At 36.6% G+C, this 16962-nt stretch overlaps 1 protein-coding gene across 1 annotated transcript in view; it reads right to left on the reverse strand.

The window, feature by feature from the left end:
* The window catches only part of TULP3 (TUB like protein 3), a 74861-nt gene that overhangs the window by 33736 nt on the left and 24163 nt on the right, over positions 1 to 16962 (reverse strand). The window contains exon 2 of the mRNA XM_074194648.1: positions 9560 to 9611. Coding sequence (XP_074050749.1) covers positions 9560 to 9611 — 52 coding nt within the window. The remainder of the gene's footprint in view (positions 1 to 9559; positions 9612 to 16962) is intronic.

Raw genomic sequence — 16962 nt, forward strand, 5'->3', positions numbered from 1 at the left:
AAGTAAATTCATATGTAGAAATAAAAAGTCAAGAATTGCCAGAACTTAATGAAAAAAAAGTGCAAAAGAAGGTGGCTTAGCCCTACCTGATCTAAAATTATATTATAAAGCATCAGTCATCAAAACAGTTTGGTATTAGCTAAGTAATAGAGTGGTGGACCAGTGGAATAGACTAGGTGTAAAAGCAGGGGATGATTATAGTAATCTGCTGTTTGATAAACCCAAAGAGTCCAGCCATTGGGATAAAAACTCTTTCTTTGATAAAAACTGCTGGGATAATTGGAAGTTAGTATGGAAGAAACTTAGATTAGACCAACACCTAACACCCTTTACTAAGATAAGATCCAAATGGTTACAGGACTTAAGACATAAAAAATAATATTATAAGCAAATTAGAAGATCAAGGACTAATTTACCTGTCAGATCTATGGAAAGGGGAGCAGTTTATGACTAAGGAAGAGTTGGAGAACATCACCAAAAACCAATTAGATGATTTCAATTACATTGAATTAAAAAGCTTTTGCACAGATAAAACCACTGTAACCAAGATCAAAAGAAATGTAGTAAATTGGGAAACAATCTTTACAATTAATTATTCTGACAAAGGACTCATTTCTAAAATATACAGAGAACTGAGTCATATTTTTAAAACAAAAAGCCATTCCCCAATTGACAAATGGTCAAAGGATATGCAAAGGCAATTTACAGATGAGGAGATCAAAGTAATCCATAGCCATATGAAAAAATGCTCTGAATCATTAATTATTAGAGAAATGCAAATTAAAGCTTCTCTGAGGTACCACCTCACACCTCTCAGATTGGCCAATATGACCAGGAAGGATAATGATCATTGTTGGAAAGGATGTGGGAAATCTGGGACACTATTACACTGTTGGTGGAGCTGTGAACTCACCCAACCCTTCTGGAGAGCTATTTGGAACTATGCCCAAAGGGCAACAAAAATGTGCATACCCTTTGACCCAGCAATACCACTACTGGGTCTATACCCTGAAGAGATGATGAAAAGGGTAAAAATATTACTTGTACAAAAATATTTATAGTAGCCCTGTTTGTGGTGGCAAGGAATTGGAAATCAAGTAAATGTTCTTCAATTGGGGAATGGCTTAGCAAACTGTGGCATATGTATGTCATGGAACACTACTGTTCTATTAGGAACCAGGAGGGACGGGATTTCAGGGAAACCTGGAGGGATTTGCATGAACTGATGTTGAGATGAGTAGAACCAATAAAATACTGTATACACTAACAGCAACATAGGAGTGATGATCAACCCTGAAGGACTCGCTCATCCCATCAGTGCAACAATCGGGAGCAATTTTGGGCTGTGTGCAAAGGAGAGTGCCATCTGTAGCCAGATAAGGAGCTGTGGAGTTTGAACAAAGTTCAAGGACTATTCCCTTCAATTTTGAAAAACACAGATATCTTATTGTCTGATCTTGTTACCTCTTAGACTTCTTGTCTCTTCTCTAAGGATATGATTTCTCTCTCATCACACCCAATTTGGACCAAGGTACAACATGGAAACAAAGTAAAGACTGACAGATTGCTTTCCATGGAGGGGTGGGGGTAGGGAAGTAAGATTGGGGGGAAAATTGTAAAACTCAAATAATATCTTTAATAAAAATTAATTAAAAAAAAAGACTTTCTAAGTATCTTTCAGTGATCCTCACAACCCTATAACATAACAAGGGAGGAACTTATTCTCCCTTTTTATGATGTAGGAAAATTGTGGTATAGAGGGCACATAAGTTGTCCAAAATTATACCATTCATTACTGGCAGAATAGAGACCATAATTCAGGTAAAATTAAAAACCTACAATGGGCACCTAGTGGTGCAGTTGATTAAAGTATCAGTCTTGATGTCAGAAAAACTCAACTTCCTGAATTCAAACTAACCTCAGACTCATACTAACTGTGCTAACTAATTACTGTCTAATTCTGTTTACTACATCTGTCAAATGAGATGGATAAGGAAATGGCAAAATACTATAAGAAAAACACAAATGGGGTCACAAAGTCAGACACAATTAAAAACAGCTGAACAACAATAGACAACCATACTTAAAATATAAATTAAAACAACTTTTGGGTAAACAGTTTATATCCAACAAATTGGCAAAAAAAATGAAATACTGTTGGGGTAATGGAAAAATATAAAAATTCATAAATAAGTGCAAATGGATAAAATCTTTTTGAAATATAATCTTGAATCCCAGTTACAAAAAAGTCATATTCTTTGAGTTAATCTCATTATGGAGAATTTATTTTTTAAAAAGAACTATCCATTCAAAGACATTATAACATGTTATAAATTATGTTATATTACTGTAATGATAAGTAATTGAAAATGTGTAACAATATAATTAAATAAACTGAGAAATTAGTATCAGAATATTATAATGAACTTAAGATGATTAAATAGTATAGAACGATATGAAATACTTTTAAGTCATTTAACTTTTAGGCCTTAGTTTCTTTCTATAATATGGAAAGAAGGGTTTTATAAACCTTAAAAAATAAATATAAACTGTTGTCATGCTTAAGGTCATTTTAAATTATCACCATTGGAAATTATCATAAATGAAAAACTTTTATTTAAAGTTTTATTAACAAGTAACTGTCTTTCAATTGGGGAATGGTTTAGCAAACAGTGGTATATGTATGTCAGGGAACACTATTGTTCTGTTAGAAGCCAGGAGGGACAGGAATTCAGGGAAGCCTGGAGCGATTTGCATGAACTGATGCTGAATGAGATGAGCAGAACCAGAGAAACATTGTACACCCTAACAGCAACATGGGAGTGATGATCAACCTTAATGGACTTCCTCATTCCAACAGTGCAACAATCAGAATCAATTTGGGGCTTTCTGCAATAGAGAATACCATCCGTATCCAGAGAAAGAACTGAGGAGTTTGAACAAAGACCAGGGACTATTACCTTTAATTTAGGGGAAAAAAAAAAACCATATCTTATTGTCTGATCTTGGTATCTCTTTTATTTTATGTTTCTTCCTTAAGGGTATGATTTCTCTCTCATCACATTCAATTTGGATCAATGTATAACATGGAAATAATGCAAAGACTGGCCAATTGCCTTCTGCAGGGGTGGAGGAAAGAAGTAAGATTAGGGGGAAAAAAATCGTAAAACTCAAAATAAATAAAATCTTTTAAAAAATAAAGTTTTATTAAAATATTTCATTATAATAAGTTATAAAGAAAAAATATGTGAGCCATAAAACCCAGATACTATATTACTTAGTACTGTGGAGAAAACTTGGGGGTAATATTGTCCCCTTTAAATTTAATTACTTTATAGTAAAAGTCTGATTAAGCACTTCACACATGTCCTATATTATAAATTTAAAAGGGTTTCTTCAATTATTTTCATTTGTTATATGTGCATCTTAACAAAGGATAAATTCACAATTAAATAACAGGCTCCTAACTTCCTAGCTACTAAATTTACAGGTAAAATCTAAAGTAAATTGGGGATTTAGATTTTTTACTAAAAGATAACCAGGATTACTTTCTTATTTCTCACTAACAGAAATGAATCAGAGAGGCACAAAGGACAGAGGTAAATAACAAAATAGATAAGAATCTAAGAAATTCAAAAATTCCTGAGGGAAGCTTTCAGCAATCTGAAATGATTCAAAGAACAGAATGGTAAGAAAGAAATGGTACTAAACAGCAAAAATGAGAGAGACTATAATGGGAAATGATAGTGACAATTTTAAACTTTTAGTACATGAATAGTTAAAAAATCTACAGTAATTGAATTAACTTGTAAGTCTCATGTTAAAAAATAAGAGAAGCCAAGGTTGTTTTTTTTTTAAAAAAAAAGTTATACATGGATATTGTCAGTCAAATAAAACAAGCATTTTCTTTGCCTTTTTTTTTCACTAACTCTGCTTCAGGAAAGTGTTGGCAGGGAAGAAAAATCAATGAGAAGGAAGGGATTAGCTGCTAAAATAACACTGTATTTTCTCTCCAGTGATCTGTAAAGGAAACAAATATTTCAGAAGGGATTGGGAAAATTAAGTTTGTTTTTGAACCTAGTCTGTTTTGTATGAAAGAAAAAAGATTCAGATAATATGATAATTTGGACCATGCCATTAGAAGTATACAATGGTTAGGGAGAAAGAAGAATTACAACTGAGTTAATACGAGCTCATTTTGATTTAATGGAAGGAAAAGCTAAAGGAGAGACAAACTGTGAACTATAAGCCAAAATTACTACAATGTAGTGCTAAAACCTAACTTAATATTTACCTTGCCACACTGTATATTACATATACAGTAATAGCTGTGTGCTACTAAATTACTGTCACGAGAAAATAGTATTCTGACTCTGCTCTAAATGACTTAGATTTTTCTACAAGGTCTAGGGTTTAAGATTCAACTGCATTCAGAAAACATTTCCTAAGCAAGAAACTATGCTGTATGGATGATAGATAGAAACTAACCCAATATACTCAAAAAGTTTTTATATGACATTTTCTCAAAAATAAGACGTAGCATAAATTTTTTCAGGATGCTCATAATATAAACCCTAACCCCAAAATAAGCCCCAGTTAAGATCGTCAGCCAGACGGAAGCATTTAGTATTCCATTGCAACCTATGATAAACATATTGAATTATAAAATAATATTAATATCTAATTAAATAGAAATAAATTATTAACATTAATACTTAAGATAAATGATAATATAAATTATAATTATTTGTAAATATCCAATGAATGGGTAAATACCTCTGAATGAAAGTCAAGTGCTTGTGTAAACAGATGAACTCAAAACTTTTGTGCCAAATGACCATCAAAACACAGACACCATACAAATAACATGTGTACTTGATGAAAAGATAGAAAGCCATCTCTAATCATCACCAAGAGCAAGAAAGATAAGACTAAATATGTTTCGGGCATTTATATTCTTCAAACCAAAAAAGCTCAGCACACACAAGGAGTGGGTCACTTTAATACTGCCACTTGTTTTGCAAGGGGGCCAAAGAGGTCCACTAGTCTGGGATTCAGTCAGCCCTCACCATGCTAGTCTGAAGAAACTAGCAGAGAAAAGAATAGATGAAATAATGATTCCTGCAGGAATGACAGCTATCTTCAGATATCCCCTGAAAATAAGACCTAATGCATCTTTTGAAGAAAAAATTAATATAAGATCCAGTCTTATACTGGGGAGATACAATAGATGTCCTAACATATTCTGCCCTGGTCAGAATGTGACTGGAGGGCAGTTCAGTTCTTGATGCCACATTGTATGCAATGCTGTTGACAAGCTGAACAGAATAGAACAACCAGGATGGGGAAGGTTCTTAAATCCAAGCTATGTGAGGATAAGGGTGAGAAACTGTGGAGGTTTAGATTAAACCTAGAGAAGACATGACTTCAGTGCAGAAGAGGGATTAAAATTCTTCTGAATCTCCCAGGAGGCAGAACTAGAAGCAGTGGGTATAAAGTTGCAACAGTGTAAACAGGCACCTTTTGGAACAAAAAATTAATAAGACCCAGTCTTATTTTTGGGAAAATATCATAATTAAACAAGATTATTACATGTAGACAATTAACTGTACAAGAGCGAATCAGACAAGTACAGAGTACTTCATGCACAGGCAAGATCTAAGCCTGTCCCTAGGCCCATGAAGCTAAAGATAAAATGAAGAAAGGTTTTCATAAAGGGAAGTAGCCCCTATGTTAAGTCTTTTTTTTTAATTTTTAAAAAAATTTTTTTTAGGTTTTTGCAAGGCAAATGGGGTTAAGTGGCTTGCCCAAGGCCACACAGCTAGGTAATTATTAAGCGTCTGAGAGCAGATTTGAGCCCAGGTACTCCTGACTCCACGGCTGGTGCTTTATCCACTACGCCACCTAGCCACCCCACGTCTTAAAGGCCAGCATATGGAATCAGGCAGTTGGGGTGGTGATCCATTCCAGAAGTGGGGATGACCTGAAGACACAGAGATAGCAAAAGACAAAGAATGGAGGGGGTTAAGGGTTGTCCAGTTTGGTCAGAACACAAAAATACATGAACAGAAGTAGTATGAGATAAGTGCTGAAAGATGAATTGGAGTCAGGTTGTAAAATTTTGAATATCAGGATCAGGATGTAGGGTGGTCTTGGTATGAAACTTCCTTTACCAATGCATCTGACATCTTTCCTGCAAATTTATACTTTTAGAATTGCCCAAGGCATTGACAGAGGTTAAATGACCTGCCCAGGATCTCACACACACACATACACAGCCAGTGTGTATAAAAGGTGGGACTAGAACTAAGGTCTTCCTGAATCAGAGACTAGGTCTTTATTCACAATGTTAAACTATTGCTTATAAAAAATATATAAAAAATAAATTTAATTAGGAAGTAGTTTTTAATAATTTGGGTAGGAATGGGTAGGGCAATGAAAATGGAAAGGGAAGAATTATTAAAGAAACTTTGAAAAACAATGTCTTTTTTTTTTTAAGATTTTTGCAAGACAAATAGGGTTAAATGGCTTGCCCAAGGCCACACAGCTAGGTAATTATCAAGAGTCTGAGGCCAGATTTGAACTCAGGTACTCCTGAATCCAGGGCCGGTGCTCTATCCACTGCGCCACCTAACCACCCTGAAAAACAGTGTCTTAGAGCTAAGATCAAGACTGAAGATACAGATTAGAAAGTCATCAGCATAAAAATGATACATCCATAATAATCAATAAATTCTGAAATAAGAGCAGAGGGAAAACATGTCTAATAATATGGATGGAGACAGAGTAAGATCTGACACACTGATTACATTTCTAATCAAACTTAAAACATGTTGATAATAGCAGGAGGAGTTCAGAGAGAGGTCAACCTGACTTGCTCTGAGCTCACATGACCCTTCTGTAGAAGTTTTCCATGGACCTCTGTTTTATCAAAACTGCCTGCCTGATAAAGACATTATCTGGTCTTCCTGGGAAAATGTTGAGCCAAGTGTCTCAACCTTGAGCAGAGCCTAGGTTATTCTGACTTATTTTTTCTTGTATGTAAATGATGTGGTTTTGTCTTTAAATATTCCGACTCTTTCGACAATAAACGGATCTGCTAGATTGCCCTGCTAGCAACCCCGCCTGTGTATGATTTTCATTTCTCTCCTGAGCTGAATTAACCCCACTACTACCACCACCACCACCAGTTGAGGGCTCTTAATAAAAACCATATAATTTTTTTTCTAGGTTTTTTGCAAGGCAATGGGGTTAAGTGGCCCACACAGCTAGGTTACATGTAACTTTTCATAGACTTCTTAAACTTATTAGATCAGAGATTTTATTTTGAAGTCTATCAGGAATGCTTACTTGTGTTGAGAATCTTCCAACTGATTAGTTTTTCCAACTTCCAAATGATAGAGATATTTTTGTATATGCTGCAGCTAAAAACTAAAATGTTATGCCTTTACATAATATTGCTGATCTGATTCAGTTTATCAACAAGTCCAAATCACTAGGTCTACATAACTTATATTTCAAGTCACTGAAGCAACTGGTGGAGGTAAGTGTTGATTCACTACTTGTGTGAAATGAAATTTTACAGGGCTTCAGTTTCCTCATCTACATATTGAAGGAATTGGACTAGATGACCTGAGAAATTCATTCCAGATCTGAATCTAAGATCCCATCTAAAATGTATCCTTTGATGATATCAGCTCCCAAGGGTTCGATGATCATTTCTCTGAAGACAATTCCCTAATCCAGAATTTCAGCTGTAATCTTTTCCCTTAACTCTAATGCAGCATCATCAACTTGCCTGCTAGACAATCTACTGGATATCCCAACAGTTATTCCCAACTCTATATATTCAAAACTAAATGAATTACCTTTTGTTCTAAACACACCCTTCCTCCAAACATAATCTATTTCCATGGAAGGCACCACCATTCTTCTAGTTCATCCAAACCAGAATTCAAAACCTTGGAGTCATCTTTTATTTTTTTCCTTATCTTTTAACTGTCCACTCCTCCCCATCTCCTTGCCCTATTTCCATCCAATCTAATGCCAAATTTCAAGGATTCTACAACATCTCCTGTATTTGTCCTCTTATCCTACTTAAAAACTACCATTCTGGTTCAGTGTCTTATCACCTCCCCATCTAGATTACTAAAACAGTTTCCTAATTGGTTTTCTTGTTTCCAGTCATTACCCTTTCCAATAGGTTATCCAAATAGAATCTATTTGCCAAAATAGTCTTCCTAAAGCACAAGTCTGACCACATTATCTCTTGCTCAAAAATCTCCAGTGGCTTCCTATTGCTTCTAAATTAAAACATAAACTGAGCATTTAAAGTCTGTCACAATATGGTTCTGATTTAATTTTGATTTTTATTCCTCTTTAATCCTCCTGGATTCTTTTGGCTACTTCATTCTAACACTACACATATCTCCTTATGTAAGGTGTAAATGTCCCCATTAAGACTTGTAAGGATTAACTAAGTCACATAATATGAATTCAAGAGCTTGCCCTTGAGGGGAGAGAGAAAGACAGACAGACAGAAAAGAGACAGAGACAGAACACAGAGAGTAAACATAGATCTTTGATGGGATGAGGAGAAAAAGCCTACACCCAACCAGGAAATGACCCAGCCCAGGCAACGAGGGCAGAGTGGCAAAGGAGGAATTACTGAAACAAGTCTTCTGGAAATTATATATTTCTTGGACCCTTGGAAGGAGGATCACAGATTTGGAACTGGAAGGGACTCATGGCCATATAGGCTAATTTCCTCTTTTTTATAGATGAGGAACCTGAGATCCAGAGAAGTGAAGAAGTATTAGAAGTGGGATTTAAACTCAAGTCCTTGAACTCCAGAGTCAGTTAATGCTCTTTTCACTACACTAGTAGTTCTGGAGTAGAAAAGCCCAGAGTCACAATATAGAGAAGCAAATGCTAATCTGACCTTCATTAGCCAGAGAAAACAGCTAATTCAGATATAGTTATTTCATATAGATGAGTAACATGGACTACATAGGGCCAGAAAAAAAGGAATTATCTTTCAATTCTAAGTTCTTTTCCTTCTTAGAGAAAGATAACTTAAGGCAATACCTATGGATCTGGAGTACCATTCAAGTCCCTGGGGAGGAGCTGAGCCCACCAGAAAAGGACTTATTTTCAATATTAATGAGGTTGAGATCTGTGTCCTTTCTGTTTTAAGCTTTTTTGTTTAATTAAATAAAGGCTGTCCTGTAGCCTATGTGTTATTGGTCTGAATTCCTAAAATGGAAATAGAGAATGCTTTTAGTCTTCCATCAGACATGAGCTATTTTCTGATGTTTTACAGAAGTATCTCCAAGACTGAACCTGGTCTATGCAAACAGAGAACTGCATTCCTGAGTCATGGGCTATGCTAACTCAAAAGACATTATTGAATGCACAAATCTAAGTAACTCTTCCTTTCCAGTCCTTGTTTCATTAAGTAATAAAGGGAAAAAAAATCTGTTATGCTTAGGAAGAACAAGACCATAAAAAGTCACGATACTATTAGGAGTTCTATGCTAAAAAATGGAATCTATCTTACCTGATTATCCAGTTTCAACTTCCGGAGTTTCATATTTTCATCTTCAAAGGCCCTGTTTACAAAAAGACAGGAAGGAAAAAAAAAACTTGTGAAAACATTGTCAAGTTTCATCTCACACTTGTACAGTTCTCTCAAGGCAATTGATTTTGCCCAAGAAGATCATTTCTTAGATGTTCTTTATACTATAAATGACCTGTCACCCTGCCTATCAAACAGATACCACAGGTATTCTTGACAATATTTGTGTTTCACTGTTACAGCCCACAGCCACCATGTGAAGTGAGATTAGATCAGACTTTCAGCCTATCAGCCTATTGACCCATCACAAGGGAAACTTCCTAAAAACAGCTTTTCGTTTCTATTATGATGGTGGGAGGGCTCTATACCACCCCAATACATGAAGAGGAGTTCTGTATCCCTATTTCACTTTCTCCAAGAAATCTGATATTGACTTAAGATGGTAGGAAGCATAGTAGTCCTTGAGTCAGGAAGATAGGAGCTCCAATTTAGACTCATACAGTTGTTACAAGCTGTTTGATTGTCAGCAAGTCATTTAATCTCTGTGATAATAATAGTACAAAACAAGGTTGTGAGGATAAAATGAGATATCTGTAAACATTTTTATAAAGCTTACAGAATTATATGAATGCTAGCTATTATTTATTAGAAGTAGTATTACTGAAACTGTTATATGAAGAAGCTTTAAACTATTTGACCCCAGAAGCAGAACTAGGAGAAATTGGTGAAAATTACAAAGAGGCAAACATAGACTTGATATAAAGTAAAATAAACAGATTTATCTAAAAAGTATAATGGACTGCCTTAGAAAAAAGTGACTTTTCCTCACTGGCTATCTTAAAGCAAAGGCTCTTACGAGTATAGGTTGGACTCCATGGCTTCTGAAGTCCCTTTTCAATTTTCTCAGATTGTGTGACTGTAATTATTAAGATCATGGCAGGATTCTGCAATGTCTTGGTCTCTATCTTTTGAGTAACTATCTTTACCCTGGCAATATGTCAAGATGTAAGAAAGGTCTAGTTAGAAATGAAACAGGCTCATTGCTATACAGTGGCAATTTTCACTTTGATACATAAAGCATAATAGGCGGTTCCCTGGAAGAATGGTCATGGGATACGTGTTTTTATGTAACATTACTCCATCTCCAATGTATCCATTCTTCAACATTGTACCAGAGTTAAGATTCCTCTAAGAAAAAAAAATTCCAGAAATATGTCACATTTTGCTATAGAAATGAACTCTTCAGATATTTCTCTCAAGGTTTCTAAGGATAAAGAAATTACCGTACAAAACAAATACATCTTGGATGCCACACCTAGACACCACTCAATCAAATAACTTTTTTCAAGTTTAGGCAAGTTGAACAACACAGACAAGCAAATATATAATCAAAGCACTTTGAGCTTACTGGTATAGATACTAAATATACGTTATGCAATTATACCATCTAAGTGCCTTTAATGTCTGAAAATGACAAACTTTCATTAAGCCATCACTGGGCTTAAACTGGGACACTTTAAATTATAGCTTAGAAACAGTAGCTAAGATAATTTGTTTATTTACATTCACAATGAACAAAGATTCTATTTGAATTAGAAAAAGATATTGCAGAATTTTTAGGATTTCTTTCTCATTTCAGTCACACTAAAGGTACTCAATAATAAATCTAATCTTGGTTAGTAAACAGAACAGGACAAAAAGAATTCTTATTTATTTATTTTTAGGTTTTTGCAAGGCAATGGGGTTAAGTGGCTTGCCCAAGGTCACACAGCTAGGTAATTGTTAAGTGTCTGAGGCCGGATTTGAACTCTGGTACTCCTGACTCCAGGGCTGGTGCGTCACCCAGCCACCCCCAAAAAGGATTCCTGATTTGTAATGAGTGGAGTTTAATAATTACTTGAGGGGCGGCTACGGTGTCAGAGTGGATAGAGCAAAGGCCATGGAGTCAGGAGTACCTGAATCAGAACTTAAAAATTACCTAGCTGTGTGGCCTTGGGCAAGCCACTTAACCCTGTTAGCCTTGCAAAAACCTAAAAAAAAAATTACTTGAAAGTCTCTTTAGTTTTCAAAGTTTATGGGAATAAAACTTTCCAACTATTCTAAATAAGAAAGAGAAAAATTCAAAGGCTCATAAATCTTGGAGAACCATGGCAAATTATCACCAAAAAATGATGCCCACATGATATAGTTCCGTTACTCTTTTGTTGAATAAATCAACCACTGCTGTAAATTTTTCCTAAGATCTTTTAACTTCTAATACTCCTTCAGGAATTCTTCCCCAATATCTCTTAACTAGTGCCTTCCCTCATTAATTATTTCCTATTCATTCTATATACAGATTGTTTTGAATACATTTGCATGTTTATAAGCCCATTAGATTGCAAGCTCCTTGAGGGCAGGGACTGTTTTTTGCCACAGTAAGCATTTAATAAATGTTTACTGATAGTCTTTATACTACAAATATCAAAAGATATAAACCATTTAAACAAAATTTCTTTGGGAGAGGGATCCATAATAATTTTTAAGGAAGTAAAATGTTCCTAAAGTTGTTCTTATAGATCAGTCATTTTCAATTAAATGAATCAATAGACAAATGATATTTCTTACATTCTTTCCTATTCTTTCACTTACGATTTTTTCTAATAATTCTAGCTGTCTCTTGGGATTATTTTTATTTGGTCTATTCTGTTTTCAGGAAGTCTACTTCTTAGGTAAGGTTTATCACTTTTTCTTCTAAGTATTTAAGTATTTTCTTCTGTTTCCTGTCCTTTCCTTAAGAATTTTTACTTCCTTTTTTTTAAAAAAAAATCTGTTTCACTTCTAATTATGTAATCCTTGTAGGAAAAGCATCTTTTATACTTTTAATCTCTGCTTGCAGCTTGTAGAATTAAATTTGCAATGATTTATGATACAAGATAGTGTTTTCTTAGATTTACTCCTCTCTCAGCTTTAGTTCCTGAATCAGGGCCTAATGCTAGGCCAGATTCCATCTCCAGCTGCTCTTTTGAGTAGAGCAATTGGCTCTACTTGGTGTGCTGAGTCACCTGAATTACTATATGTCCAATACAATACAATACAACCCCAAGTTCTGCCCTCCTGGGCCTTCAGGGTCCTCTCTGCTAAGTGAGGACATAGTTTTAGGGGTATCTATATTCCTTGGTCTGGGCTGTTCATATCTGGGTTCTGAAGATATCACATTGCTCTGGTCTTTTACCAGATGCTGCCAAGCTCTCCACTATAGGACTTTCTTAGGAATTTCTTCCAATTTTCCTGCCTCTAGACACAGAACCTTACAGGTAACTCGTGTCCCTTGTTTTGGGTCACACTGAGGCCCTTCTGAAACAGAAGTCCTTAAATGTCATTTTTAATTGAATTTCTTGATCATTACATGATCTGTTCTGAACTTTGGGGTTTTGCTGGAGTCAGTATGTGAAAGCTGAGCTATGCAGGCAGTCATCATGGCAGACAGTCTTTCCCTGGCTTTGGAAATGAGCATAATATACACCAACGCTTTTAACCTTATCTATCTAGAGTCCCTCAAATTTAAGAAAATAAAAAAGATAAACTGAAGGGGCCCAATGAGAGCTTGCTAATAGTAATGTAGGCTAAAAGTAGGCTAGGAAGGGCAGCAAAGGTTAGTCAATAGAGAGCTAGCCAGGAAGACCTGGATCCATCTCTAATATATAGCAGTTTTTTGACTCTGGGCAAGTCATTTAACTTGTCAGTGCTCTAGTACCCAGAGAATATTGCATGCTGACCACAAGAGGCTTTGCCAGAATTAGATCAAAATATAACTGGGGTGGGGGGCAGAGCCAAGATGGCAGCATGAGAACAGCCTTTCCTAGAAGCTCTCTCCAAAATATTCCAAAAACCTTAAAATTATGGCTCTAAATTTTCGAGAGGAAGAACCCACAGAAAGATCCAGTAAGGCAATTCTCCTGCTAAGGTAACCTGGAAGATCTTGGGAAAGCTCTATTCCACAAGGGTGAAGGGACAGCAGCACAGCCAGGAATATCAGGCTGGAGCAAAGCTCCTTTGCTCCATTCTTCTGGGAATGGCCCACTGGATGCCTGGGCACCTGGGTCCTGGGGAGTACCAGCTCCTGGCAGCAGAAGCAGTTTCCTGACCTGCAACCCAGGGAACACCAAGCACAACTTGGAAGATCAGTGAGGAAACCTCTGCCAGAGCAAGCATGAAGTTCAGGCCAACCTGGCCCTCCTCAGTACAGCCAAGAGCACAGCCCAGAGCCCAGAAAACAGAAGCAGGCCCACAGAGCTCCCCAGAGTCCCCCAGCAGGGAGCCACTGGGCAGCTGCTTCCAGAGTGCTTAGCCCACAGAAGGTAGAGGGGTGGAGGGAGACTGTTGAGGTCTCTCCTCTGGCCCTGGGACAGGACTCTGGGGCTTTGTTCATATTCAGACCCTGGTTGTAGTCTGCGCCCCCCCCCCCCCCGCCACTGCCATCCATAGATCAAAGCACAAACAGGAGAGCAATCAGAGCCTCTCATAAGACTTTGAAGGAACTGAGGTCCATGTGGGGGTGTCCCAATAATACTCAAAAGCTCAAGAAGCACCCCAAAACCAGGCACAGGCAGGAGAAATGACCATAAACAGTTACTTTGGTCCCATGGAGAACCAAAGCACATACTCAGAAGATGAGAAAGTTCCAGCTTCTGCATCTAAATCCTCCAAAAAATATAAATTGGTCTCAGGCTATTTCAGAGCTCAAAAAAGATTTTGAAAATCAATTAAGGGAGGTAAAGGAAAAATTGGGAAGAGAAATGAGAGAGATGCAGGAAAAACATGAAAACCAAGTCAACAGCTTAGTCAAGGAGATTCAAAAAAATGCTGAAGAAAATAATACACTGAAAACAAGTTTAGGTCAAATGGAAAAAACAGTTCAAAAAGTTAATGAGGAGAAAAATACCTTAAAAAGCAGAATTAGCCAGATGTAAAAGGAGATAAGAAAGCTCTCTGAGGAAAACAAATCCTTCAAATGTAGAATGGAGCTAAAGGAAGTTGATGACTTTGGGAGGAATCAAGAAACAAAAAAAAATATGAAAAGAATGAAAAACTAGAAGAAAATGTGAAATACTCATTGAAAAAAACAGTGGATCTGGAAATCAAAACCAGGAGAGACAATTTAAAAATTATTGGGCTGGGGCAGCTAGGTGGTGCAGTGGATAGAGCACTGGCCCTGGAGTCAAGAGTACCTGAGTTCAAATGCGGCCTCAGACACTTAATAATTACCTAGTTGTGTGGCCTTGGGCAAGCCACTTAACCCCATTTGCCTTGCAAAAACCTAAGGAAAAAACAAGTCATGATCAGGAAAAGAGCCTTGACTTCATTTTTTAAAGAATTTCTACAGGCAAATTGTCCTGATATCCTAGAAGCAGAGGGCAAAATAGAAATTGAGAAAATCCACTGCTCTCCTACTGAGAGCCAAAAAAAAATAACCCCCAAGAATATTATAGCTAAGTCCCAGAACTCCCAAGTCAAAGAGAAAATACTACAAGCAGCTAGAATAAAAGATTTCAAATATTGTGGTGCCACAGTCAGGATCACTCAGGATTTAGCGGCATCCACATTAAGAGCTCAAAGGGCTTGGAATATATTTCAGAAGGCAAAAGAGCTTGGAATGCAACTGAGAATCAACTACCCAGAAAAAGTGAACATCCTCTTCCAAGGGAAAAGATGGACTTTCAATGAAACAGAGGAATTTCAAATGTTCCTGTTGAAACAACCAGAGTGAAGAAGCATAGAGAGAGTGGACGAGAAGGGTAAATTATGAGGGATTTAATGTTGATGAACTGCATGTATTCCTGCATGGGAAGATGATACTGATAATGCTTATATGAACCTTCTCATTTATTAGAGCAGTTAGAAGGAGCTTATATATACAAGGCACAGGAGGGAGCTGAATATGAAGGTATAACATATTTTTAAATGGAGTCAATGCGTAAAAAGGAAATGTACTGGGAGAAAGGAAAGGGGAGTAGAATAGACTAAGATATTTCATATAAAAGAGTCAAGAAGCAGCTTTTGCAATGGTATGGAAGGGGGGAAGGTGAGGGGGATTGAGTGAGCCTTCATTCTCATTGGAAATAGCTCAGAAGGGAAACAACATATGTACTTAATAGGGCATAGAAATCTAGAAGAAAAAGGAGAGAAAGGGGATGGGAGAAAGGGGACATGGGAAGAGGGGGGATGTAGGGGATAGAGGAGAGGGTAGATCATAGGAGAGGATAGTCAGATATAACTCATTTTCTTTTTTTACTTTTTTGCAAGGTGTTGGAATTGAGTGGCTTGTTGGCAACCATGGAGCTAGGGGTTGCTGGGTCTCTGAGGGGGAATATAGGCTTGGGGCCTCTGGGCCCCAGGGCCAGTGCTCTATCTACCATGCCATTTGGCTGTCCCACAGCACACTTTTGAAGAGGGACAGAGTGAAAAGAGAGAGAAAATATAATAACTGGTAGTGGGGAGAAATGGATGGAGGGAATTATAAGCAGCAACAGCAAAAATATGTGGAAAAATAAAATATGGAAGTAACTTCTCTGTTAGACTTATGATAAAGAATGTGATCCACCTCAGAGACAGAGCTGATGGTATCGAACACAGACTGAAGTACATTTCTTTTCTCTTTTTTTCACTTTATTTCTTGTGAGGTTTTTTATTTTTATGGGGTGTGGGAGGATTATGTTAATTCTTAAAACAAGCCAATTTTAGTAATGTGTAAATAAATTTTAAAAAAGAAGTGGAAAAATGTAACTGGGAAATATTTAACAAAATAAATAAAAAATATAGTAAAACAAAGATAATGTTGATATACAATTTTCCAAGTTACCATCTGATAATTACTGGAGTTTGCTGCCATTTCTAGAGAAAACTCTCTAAGACTATAAATTGCAGAGGAGGTGCTAATCTGAACTGGTAGAGAGTTTCAGGTCTAGTGTCTAACTTTATCCTTAAAAATGGGCTAATCTGTGATCCTGGAGTCAGGAAGACCTGAGTTCAAATGTGACCTCAGACACTTAATTACCTAGCTATATTACTTTGGGCAAGTCACTTAACCACACTGCCTTGCAAAAACAAACTAAAAAGACTGAACTAATCTGGGGCAGTGAGGTGGTGCAGTGATAGAGCACCAGTCCTGGAGTCAGGAGGACCTAAGGTCAAATTTGCCTTCTGGCACTTGAAACTTAGTTGTGAGACCTTGGGCAAGTAACTTAACCCCATTGTCTTGCAAAAGTTTTTTAAATGACCTAATCTCCTTAGTGTTATATAATATTGGTCAATGAATAATATAATGCATTTGGATTTCCATGACTTTTGTTATAATTTTGGAGTACAAAGATTAGTTAATATTTGTACATACTAATTCTGTTTAT

The sequence above is a fragment of the Macrotis lagotis genome, chromosome 7, assembly GCF_037893015.1.
Source record: "Macrotis lagotis isolate mMagLag1 chromosome 7, bilby.v1.9.chrom.fasta, whole genome shotgun sequence".
Classification (NCBI taxonomy): Eukaryota; Metazoa; Chordata; class Mammalia; order Peramelemorphia; family Peramelidae; genus Macrotis; species Macrotis lagotis.